At 40.7% G+C, this 11,550-nt stretch overlaps 2 protein-coding genes across 4 annotated transcripts in view; both read right to left on the reverse strand.

Annotated features, from left to right (window-relative positions):
• Positions 1 to 1,264, reverse strand: part of TEX10 (testis expressed 10) — a 38,988-nt gene extending 37,724 nt beyond the window's left edge. For 2 of the 3 annotated variants that reach the window (XM_053466096.1, XM_053466093.1), the window contains exons 1-2: positions 1,220 to 1,264; positions 833 to 1,033 (exon numbers count right to left, since the gene is read on the reverse strand). In XM_053466096.1, coding sequence (XP_053322071.1) covers positions 833 to 1,012 — 180 coding nt within the window. In that variant the 5' untranslated portion in view covers positions 1,013 to 1,033; positions 1,220 to 1,264. Of the gene's footprint in view, positions 1 to 832; positions 1,034 to 1,209 lie in introns of all 3 variants that reach the window. The other variant, XM_053466095.1, reaches the window with a different exon arrangement.
• Positions 1,265 to 4,869: 3,605 nt separating this feature from the next.
• Positions 4,870 to 11,345, reverse strand: LRRC14B (leucine rich repeat containing 14B). The gene is made up of 2 exons (XM_053466099.1): positions 10,422 to 11,345; positions 4,870 to 6,093 (listed from the first exon to the last, which is right to left on the reverse strand). Exons 1-2 carry the CDS (start codon positions 11,324 to 11,326, stop codon positions 5,448 to 5,450), a joined length of 1,551 nt encoding a protein of 516 aa, XP_053322074.1. The 5' UTR covers positions 11,327 to 11,345; the 3' UTR covers positions 4,870 to 5,447.
• Between the last annotated feature and the right edge of the window lie 205 nt (positions 11,346 to 11,550).

The raw sequence follows: 11,550 nt of genomic DNA on the forward strand, positions 1-11,550 counted from the left end.
TTGGCACTCTTGCTACTTGTTTCTGTACATTACTTTCACTTTAAAGATTGCAGCAGCATATTTACCTAATGCCTTTGAATATTGTATTATAAGATGCGCTAAGTAAATTGTTGGAACTATGTAAAATAATAACGTATTAACACAGCTGCATGCTTCCAGGTCGTATGCGTCTTGGAACAATCTTTTCTACAAAACACGGACTACTTATACTACCTTGTTGTACACAATAGAATGGCTCTGTTATAAACTAACAAACGTCAATAAAGGAAACCTCTTTAGCACCATCATAAGAAGTCTGCTTAGCTTGGTGTTTGCATGGACTGAGTCACCCAAACTTCTAATAGAGCTGCAACCAGGTCTGCACATAAAGGAAGTTGATTTGATCTAAATTAACTAAAACCCGCTTTACCCCCCCCAAGCGAAGCTACATTGTTTTATATGCCACTATTACTAAAAAGTAACAGAACGATAGAAAAGTATAAATTTTCCATAGAAATGCCAAAGGCCAAAATGTATTGTAAGAGTCAGGAACGCTTGTATTTATGTAGATTAATACAAGAATATTAACATTTTGTACATGAGGTATGCCCAGCCTTTACACATTTTAAATACTTATGCCTTCATGTATATTCTAGCCCTGACAAAGTCTAATATAATCTATACTATAATGTATAAAAACCTCTGTAAATACAAAGTCACATTAAGTCAGTTAAGAACCAAACAGTTGTAAGAGATATTTATAAACATATCACATTATAATGATCACATTAAAAAACGTATCTATAGCCGCCGAAAACATATGATGAACATTCAGCATAGGAATATGACGTACTGTGATGTTGAGCTTTCTTTTCGTAGTGGGCAGCGAGGTGTCGCCTTTTAACTGTTCACTCAGATGAACAGACTTAGAACGAAAGTTGACTTCGGTAGCATTGTCTGCTCTGGGTTTTTTCTTTCCAACTTTTAGCTTCACTTTCTGGAAATCTTCCTGCCGCTTTCGTTTATTCGACATAGTAAGTCTGAAAGTATAAGCCTACCAAAAAAAAAAAAAAACAGCTTGGTTACCCCAAACAAATCCTATCAAAAGACGTCGTTAATCGGTGTAAAAGAAATGTCAGATGCGATCCCTATTTCCTAGAATAAACCGAGGGAGCAATTTGAACGCTTCTAATTTAACATTTTAAACATTTTGCCGCGCTTGGTTTATACATAAACTCACGCCGCAGCCTCGACAGCAATTTGTGTCAGGAAGGAGTTCCGCAAAACGAACTGTTTCCGGGTGACAAAGCGAAAACATAAGAATACACGCCCTCCCATTAGACCTCTACGGAAAGTAATTCCATCCAAAAAGCAAGGCTGCGGTGGTGTTTTGGATAATGTGATTTTAACCGTTTGTGGCTCGAAAGGCTGAATGCTTCTCTTGCGCTGTAGCTGCCATATAAATAATTGATTTGGATGAATTATGCATGTCCGTTAGGTAGGACAAATCACTTAAACTAGTCTAGATGAGGTGGCTGTTTTCTGTAATTCTGAACGATGTGTTATTATGAGGAATCTTGCTGGAAAAACCGTAATTTCTGCACCGAAGCAACCTTTATTGAAAGGTCGTTGCAACTTCAGTCGTAAATCTCTCTTCCCTCGTTTCCTTCCCTCTTTTACAGTGTTTCCAGAATGTGTGTACGGTGTGTGTGTCTTGGTGAGTCCTTACAGCCAGGATCAGTAATGTATACACAGTGCGAAGCAATGCGGCAATGAGAAGTATAGTATCAACTACAAGCCCAAAACCCAACAAGCCCTTGATGTTTATCCCCCATGCTAAAGGTAGAGTCTACCCCTTCCTACGGGCCTGGTCCACTCCATTAATGATATGCGCTTTAATGCATTATAGCGTCGTCTTATTTTTCAGCCTTCCCCAGATCATGTACAAGGCAATCTAGACACCTGTTTAGTGTGTGGGGCGCATATGTAGTTGGTTACCCTCTGTAGCTATAATAGCGTCCGCTCTTCTGGGAAGGCTTTCCACAAGATTTTGAAGTGTTTCTGTGGGAGTTTTTGCCCATTCATCTTACTACCCCAATGTTTTTTTTTTGCCTAAAGGACTAATCGATATATAATGCCAGCAAAATTGGCTCATGTAAGGGCTTGGTTGGATCACTGAAGCAGGTTCTGTATGTGGTTCACCTACAACCAATGCAGGCTGCTTACATTGAAAGCTCCAGCCACAAACTCCATCCCAGCCAGGAAACAAGCTTAAAGAATTGGGTCTTTTACTGGAGTGATAGATTACCTCTTTCCCTCCCAACATTCATGAAACATCTCAAAACTCACTTCTTCAGAGAAGCAAACCACTTTAGCTGCTAGAACTTCCCTGTCACTGACACAACCACCACACTACCTCTCACCTTTTCTCTGCTCCTTATGTTTGTCACCCCATTCCTTCAAGATTGTAAAATTGCGAGCAGGGCTCTCTCCACCTAATGTATCGGTTTGTCTTAGTCTGTCAATTCTCGTCTTGTCAGACCCCTTGAATATATGCATTGTAATAAGCGCTGCATAAATTGTTGGCGCTATATAAATAAAAGATAATAATAATAATAATGTAAAGTGATTGGGAGCTGGGCTCCAATAATGAATATGGAATGTCTCCAGAAAACAAATAAATACCACATATATAATCACTGGCATAACTACACAGGGGGCCTGGTGCACCCCCGGCCACCCCTTCACCCTGTCTCCTCGTACCGGCTCAAAAGAGTTTAGAAAGGGCCCTTCCAACCTGGACCACACTGATCCTGGAGGGAAGGGCCCTTTCTAAATTATATATATATATATGGATGCATGTGTACTTGTGTGTGTGTGTGTGTGTGTGTGTGTGATCGTAGATGTTTATTTGTGTGTATGTGTGTGTGTGTGTGCGTGTATGATCGTAGATGTTTGTGTCACACCAACTTGTGTAATACGTACATGGACTTGCTACCCGGTAGAGATGGTATGGCCAATTTCAGTATGAGAGGGGTTAATTTGATTGTATAGGCATGTGGTGCCAAAAGGTCTTTTAAGATAAATTTATCTTAAAAGACCTTGTGGCACCACATGCTTCTTTTGAAGCTCGGACTCCAACAAGGGCCTTCTACAAGGTGTGAAATCTTACAGTGGAGATGCCGCTATATCTACTTGATCCACCATATGCCTGTATCCCCTCATAGATACTGGATTCTTTGAAATGCTAAGTGACCGCTAGCCATAACTGGCCCTAAATTAACCCTAAACACCCCATTAACCATAACTACCCATAAATAATTAAATAAATAAAAAGGGGCTGCTCAGTCTTAAATGCCATATGCCTATTTTTTGTCCCAGTCCAGGCCTATATATATAGGCCTGGACTGGGACAAAAAATAGGCATATATATATATTACATGCGTGTGTGAGCATGGATATTAACTTGTGTATGTGCTTGATCATGGATATTTCCTCAATTACCACCACTAGATAAATAAAGGAAATAGTCTAAAATCAGTTATCTGAACGGTGATAGATTATGGCCTGCCAGGCAAAAGGGTTTAGCAATATTTGCTATTTCTTCAAATCTCTGGGTAAAAGTGAGAATTGACTAAAGGGAATGGATTCTTTCTGGACTTGAGTCAATAACTTGACTTGAAGTGACAAAGGCAATTACATCAGTATAAATCACAAATGAAAAGTAGCTAAGTATAGAAGTCAACAACCAGAGCCGGCTTTAGGTGTTCTGGCGTCCTGTGCGGACTACTCCTCTGGCGCCCCCCATCCCAAAAAAAGAAAGGAAAAAAATCTTGTCACAAAACTCCCCCTTCTCACTATCTATCCCCTCTCCCCCTTTATCACTATCTACCACCTCTGCCCCTTCTCACTGCCTTTCCCCACTCTGCCCCTTCTCGCTATCTACCACCTCTGCCCCTTCTCAAATGTCTGTTCAAGTACATGCTTTTATGTAATGGGAATTGTGTAATATTGATGGACCTTTTTGGAAAAAAATATCACTCTTTTTTTCTAGAGGATTATACCCAGTCCACCCTGAACTTATGAAGCAAACGATCATACATTATATCTACTGTAGGCCATCGAGGGTAAATCCATTTTTTGGTAGATGATGAGAAATGTATGGTCTCTGTTACTATTCCAAAGAGGGCCCCAAGATGCTGTCAATTGAAACATTTATTTAAGAATTTGTTTAGACATGTACTTTTCTGCAGTAATGAATAATCACTGGACAGAACCAAAGGCAGTAAAAAATATCAACTGTGGATAATCCATATTTAATACACTAAACATTATCAGTTGTACTTTTCAATCATGACTATTCTCTATGGTGTACAAAGGTTTCTATGGATATGATCTCACTTAATCACATAACATTTTGTAGTAACAAGAGTCAAACATTATGACAAATTCAATATCAATATTTTCATTTTATGGAAACCTCATAAAAGACATTAAAGACAAACTCTGACAATCTCTGTGCATTGTCTGCACACTTATGGCTTATTAATACATCATTGAATACAATAAATACATTGTATAATTTGTATTATATACATTATTTAATATTCAAACTGTGTGAAGTCGATCCTGTTGAGCCTGATTTTACCTTGCTCTACACATTTCTGCTTCCTCCTGACACCCGCTCATTTGCCCATTTGAATGTCAAGAATGGAGATGAAGCGAGTCCAACTGTGTTGTGCCTCCTGGAGGAGCGCTGCATTAGCATTTGGGGCAGATGGAGAATGGCCAAGATTTGTGTGAGTCTACATTATTTAACACTAGCTTTTATTTAATCATATCAATGATTTTTCTGTCACACACACAAAAAAAATGTGACTGTTCCTGTGCTCTCCCTTCTATGCCAGCAGCACCTTAATTTTGTGGTTTCCCCTCCACATACAGCGAGAATATCACATGAAATAGTGCAGATAAAGTATTAAGTGCACTCTAGCATAAATCTGTTGGTAATAAGCATACATTTACATAACCTGTATATATGTTCTGGATGTAGATGGCTTCTTAATGCAATAAGTCTTAAAGTAAGAGAAAAAAGGAGCAAAAAACACAATTAGTGTAATACAGCTAGGGTACAATCCACCTTTATAAATTGGGTGTTGCACTCACATATTCCATGGAGCACACATTAACCATTGAATATGTGAGTGCAACCGTGGATTGTACCCTAGCTGTAATACACTATTTTTTAGACTGGTCGTTAAGGTCATCAACAATAAGGCACAACATTAGTATTGTTATACCATACTGTTATTACTTACTGTATAACAATCACAGGTGATCGGTTAGATAATTGAAGCTGCTTTCAACCAGTTTTTGTTGCAGATTGATTAAAAGTGGGTTAATTTTGCATTCATCTCCAAAACTTAAAAGAGAACTTTTATATTACAAACACTTGCATGATTGTGGGCTTATTTTAACTTTTGCAATGATATTGTAATATTATCTAGTGCTTCTTTAAAAGATGTAAGTAAATGGGCTCCAAGTTCATTGCTGGTCTCTTGGATTGCTGGATCGTAAGTTCCAAAAAGGGGTGTTACAGCTAATATGTCTTCGCGGTTAGCTTGTGTCAAAATCAATAGAAGGGATTCCTTTATACTGTTATATTTTTGGTGGTCAAATTTAGTTAGAGTTTCTTCATCTAGAGGGTAAAGGACGTCATAAGGATAGCAGTCTTTTGGTACAGGAAATTCAATGTACTTCAACATAGGAAGATCAACAAATATGTTGAATAAGTGCATAAGAGCTAGTGATGTCATAGGGTTTCCAAGAAACTTAAACTCCTGCAATCTGCAACAATGTGACAAACCCAACGCTAGCAGATCGACATGCATATCACCAATATCACATTCTTCAAGAACCAACATTTTCAGTGTCTGAGAAGCCTTAGAAAGAAGCTTATAGAACATTGATGGAAATTGGCTTGTGACATTGTGTCCGCTGAGATCCAGTACTTCCAAATGATCTGCATGGAGGCTATTAGCCAAATACGCCATGTCTATATTGTTCAGAGAGCAGTTGGCGACTTCCAGTGTTTTTAGAGGTGTATTCATGACACTGAAAAATAATACAAATACATTAATATTTTAAAAGTAATATTTGTATGTATGTATGACATGTTATATTTTTTTATTCGTTACAGCATTCAAATGCTGATTAACTTGTCTAAATTGTTACAGAAAAAGACTGCAGCCACATACATATACCGTATATACCGGTGTTCCTAAAAAGAGCCAATATGTCTGGTTTACAGGCTAACAGCCATGAAGAAAGACTAAGAGATCTCAATATGTATAGCTTGTAGAAGAGACGAGAGACTGGGTAAATGATAGAAACATTTACCGTATTTGCTCGATTATAAGAGCAAATGCTCTGAAAAATACCCCTCGTCTTACAATCGGGGTCGTCAAATAGGTCTGACTATGAGACGACTAAGATCCAGATCCCCCGCAGCTGCAGGGGACCTGGATCCTCCCGTCTCCAAAGCCCCCCCCGCCTCACTTACCGGTACTTCTGAGTCCCCGGTGTGTAGCTGGGGCAGCGTGTAGATGTCTACGCAATTCGCGTAGACAACTACCGCTGCAGCAGGAAGGAGGTGTGGCTAGCAGCGGGAGTTGTCTGCGTCCATCACGCAGACCTTCCTCGGCTGTCAGAGATCAGAGTTCCCCGCACCGGTGCCGGGAACTCTGATCTCTGACAGTCGGGGAAGGTCTGCGCGATGGACGCAGACAACCCCCGCTGCTAGCCACGCCTCCTTCCGGCTGCAGCGTAAGTGTGTGGGATCTACACGCTGCCCCGGCTACATGACAGGGAAGTCAGAAGCACCGGTAAGTTTGGGGGGGGAGTGTTAAATGGGGGGGGCATAAGGCATTTCTGGAGGCAGAGTACTCTGTGAAATGCCTTTTAACCCCCTTAATGCCACTCTGCCTCCAGAAATGCCTTTTTAACCCTCTATACGCCACTCTGCCTCCTGAATGCCTTAAACCTCCCTATATGCCACTCTTCCCCATAATATGCCTTTTAACCCTCTAAATGCCAGAGTGGCATATAGGGGTATAAAGCATTTCTGGAGGCAGAGTGGCACATAGGGGGTCAAAAGGCATATCATGGGGCACAGTGGCATATTGGGTTAAAAGGCATATCATGGGGCACGGTGGCATTTAGAGGGTTAAAAGGCATATCATGGGGCACAGTGGCATATAGGGGGTATAAGGCATTTGTGGGGCAGATGTGCATAACTGGGGGGCAGGTTGGAAAATAGAAGGAAATAAAACCAAAATATTTTTCTCAATCATAGCTTTTATTAAAAAAAACTAGTTTAGATCAATTAACATTTACTGGTAAAACTTTTTTCCTATAGGGTCGTCTTATATTCAGGCTTTTTCTTTTTTTCCTAAATTAATATTCAGATTTGGGGGGTCGTCTTATAATCAGGGTCGTCTTATAATCGAGCAAATACGGTAATTACATAAAAGGATTTAGCAATGGAAAAGTGAGGTAAATTAATGCAGTGAAGCGATACAAACATGCATGCAGGACCGCCGTCAGAATTTGAGTACCTATCTCCCAATCCGCAGGAAGAGGGCCATCTGGGTCCCAAAGCTCGCAAGTATCTGGCTATGTGAACCAATAAGTGCCCAGACCTCATATACGAGTACTGGATATACTCCTCTGATGGTGACCCTACATGCATGGGATAGGCAGGGCTGGATTAATGTAGGGGCTGATGGAGCTGCAGCTCCAGGCCCCTACCTGAAAATAGGCCCAGTCAGGGCCAGAATGACTGGGCCTATGCGTGGCTGAAGCGGCCTCCAGGGCCGTCTTTAATGCAGGCAAAAGGGGCAGCTTCCCCTTGAGCCCGCGGTTACGACCGGGCCCGCTACTTACCCGTGCGTTGCTCACATACTATGCGAGCAACGTCTCTTGTACCGCCAAGGGGATGCAGGAATCCAGCAGAGTCACGTACGTCACGTAGGTCACATGACCCTGCTGCGCGTCTGCATCCCTTGTGTAGTAAACAGAGGTTGTTCGCACAGAGTGCGAGCAACACAGAAGGATGCAGTGGGCCCCCCAAGCAGCACAGAGACATCTGCTGTTCGGGTAAGGGGTGGGGGAGGCTGAATGAATGAGTATGTGATATTGAGTGAATAAATGAGTGAATTGAGTACATGAAGGAGGGAATGAATGAGTATCTGTGAATGAGTGAATTAATATTTGTGAATGAGTACATGTTAATGAGTATTTGAATGAGCGGATTAATGAGTATCTGTGAATGAATCAATATCTGAATGAGTATCTGTTAATGAATATTGGTGAATAAGTGAATAGCATGGATATGTAAGTGGGGAGCATGGGACAGGGAGGCTGTTTTGGGGGCATGATGCCACGTGGGGGTGTTTTGGGGCAAAGATGCCACAGACAGGGGCAAAGTTTTGGGGAAGAGATAGCAAGTCCTATGCTTCCAATCTGGGTGCTAGGCAGGTCCCGTGGACACAATCTGGGTGCCAGGGCTGATTTGATACTAAAGCTGGATGGGTGGCATAAATACACAATGTGGGGCTGGCTGGGAGCAATACGCAAGGGTGTGGGGGCATAAATTCACATGGGGTGCTGGCTGGGACATCACATAAATCAATACTAAAGGGAGCCTGTCTGGTGGGATAAATATACAATGTGGGGCTGGCTGGGGGGCATAAAGACACAATGGGTGGCTCGCTGTAGTGCACGAATACATGTTGGGGCTGGTGGCATTGATGCAGCTGGGGCCATCACATAAATCAAAACCAAAGGGAGGGGCAGGCTGGGGGCGATACACAAGGGGGCAAAAACACAAAAGACATAAGCAGTGTGGAAAATGTTTTAAAAAAATATTGTTAACCCGTCCTGATGTGGGTGTCAGTGTGGCAAAGCCTGTCCTAGTGTGTGTTTGTGTGTAGGTGTTGCAGAACCCGTCCTGGTGTGTGTGTTTGGGTGTTGGTGTTGCAGAACCCGTCCTGGTGTGTGTGTGCTTGGATGTTGGTGTTGCAGAACCTGTCCTGGTGTGTGAGTTTGGGTGTTGGTGTGGCAGGGCCTGTCCTGATGTGTGTGTTTGGGTGTTGGTGTGGCAGGGCCTGTCCTGGTGTGTGTGTTTGGGTGTTGGTGTGGCAGGGCCTGTCCTGGTGTGTGTGTTTGGGTGCTGGTGTGGCAGAGCCTGTCCTGGTGTGTCTGGTTGGTCATCTGTTTCCTGGCACTTTACTTATTGTAGGAATAAATTGAATTATTTAATTGTTACTTATCCAGAGATAAAACGCCTCCTGAATTTGTAGTCACTTCAGAGGACTTCTAGACCCAGAAATCCATGAGAAGAAAAGTAAAGGATTTGTGTTATTTACTCTTTCAATCTGCAAATTTTATTAAAAAGGATTGGTGGCGCCAAATGGTGGCTTCAGGTGTATGATGACATTTTTAGTTTACTGATACTGCCAGTCCCATCACGTAAGATTCTATCCTATATTATCTGCCTAGCACTGATGTTCTCTTTATTCAGTACACATGGATGCCAAGGAGTTAAGATTCTGTCTATTTTATTTCCGTAAAAAGGCCCACCAAATTCCTTGGCACCAGGCCCATGATGCTATTAATCCGGCCCTGGGGATAGGCATGACCTCAGATACAATTTACAGTCCATCTGAAAAATTGTCTTCTCTTGTAAGTTTTTTTTAAAATGTATCTTACATCTCAGTTTGTAGTGTAGCAGTTCCGTACCCATTGACGATATAAAACGCAAAGGAAAAAGCAATTGCCATCACGCTTAGAAGAACCCTAACTTTTAAGGCGAACCGTGTCACAAACTGGGACCGGTGATTCAATTCCATACAGAATTTCGTAGAGACTGATAAAACTTTCTTTTAACTTTCTTTTAAGAATATAGAACTGTTGCACCACACATTGAGCTGTAAGATACTACATTTCAATAAACCTTTGCACAATTTACAATTATCCTAAACATTTGTCTTATATTTCTGACGTCAAGGTTGCAGTTGTTTCACCATTTGGAGATATTGCTTGGCCCATTATATCTACTCTGTCTGTTACTGCAACAAAATAAACACAATTCATGCATATTTATAGCACAGTGTATACTACAATATAATTCTTCTTTTTTTTACACGTCACCAGTTGTTAATCCTTAAATAAAACACAATCGTGTTTTTATTTACTTGAAGCACTAAGCACATTTTGATATTTTGTATTTGGGTTATTTATTTCACAAATGTGCGTTTCGGGGAATAGCACACCGATCTTTGTTTCTCCTGGTGTACATCATTTGGTGCTGGGTTTCATAATACCTTGTTCAAAAAAATACAATAAGCCTAATGCTACTAAAAAACATCAAACATCCTTACCTTAGTAGTTTTCTTATTTTCCCTGTCAGAGTAGAAAATGAAAGGCTTAGTTCAGTCAGTTGTGTCATGTTGCTTAGTTTCTCACCAATGCTGCTCAAAACAATGTCATCTTCTGTTGTATACCTAGGAACATTAAATGTTCTGGCAGGAAAAGTAAGGGAAAACAGTTTTGGGAAATTTATATTATTAAGAAGAACTTTGAGATCATAAAGATCTAGTCGAACATTGTGAACTATTTCTAATTTATGTAGTGAGTCTGGTTCAGCAAGCTTTAATATATAAAAAAGTCTTTGTGAGGATAGACTATCAGCTCTGAAATCAACACATCGAATCTTGAGAGGACAATGATGTCTCATCAGTAAAGCTTGAACCACAACCTCATAATTCCTTTCCGTAACAAAAAGGTTACACAACACATCAATGTCAAGATTAGATATAGATGCACTGAGTTCCCCATTTGCCATTTCAATCAGAAGATCAAAACAAGTCTGTGAGAGCAGCTCTGTCCTTGCCCATCTTCCCAAAGTCTTCTTGCACTTGCATGGCTGACATTCAATATCCTTTATACCTGTAATATCCACCGATTTAAGTTTCTTTGAATACAACGAAGAAGAATTTAACACGTAATTCTTCAAGCCCCTTAAACATGCAACCAAACTTAGTCGACATGACCAATGAGTGAGATCTTCAGGACAGTCGATAGTTTTACCTAGTATTTTTCCAAGAATAAAATCTTCATGTGGCCAGTTTTCTACCAATGTGTGGATTACTTCCACTTTCTCGTTTAAATAACATGCCTTCAACAGAAGTGGGTAAAGATTGTGAGCAACAGTCTTCATGTTTTTCTTGGCATATTCTTCATTAAAAATAAATGCTTCAGCCCCAATAAACTTAAGTGTCTTCATCCTTTCACGATGAAGCTTACTTCTTGTCTGCTAGTAGGAATGAACAAAATAGTTCGTAGAAGCTTTTTTATTTTTAGAAGCAGCTGACGGCAACGGCTGAGTCACAGGTCTGTTTTATTTTTATCTGTGCTATGGCAATTATTTTTTATGATTTGCACTAGCAGCGGGAAGTTCTTAGTTCTTTGTTCAGCATGAGAGCAATATGCCTACTATCTAATAATACA

Source organism: Spea bombifrons, chromosome 5 (assembly GCF_027358695.1).
Source record: "Spea bombifrons isolate aSpeBom1 chromosome 5, aSpeBom1.2.pri, whole genome shotgun sequence".
Lineage (NCBI taxonomy): Eukaryota > Metazoa > Chordata > Amphibia > Anura > Pelobatidae > Spea > Spea bombifrons.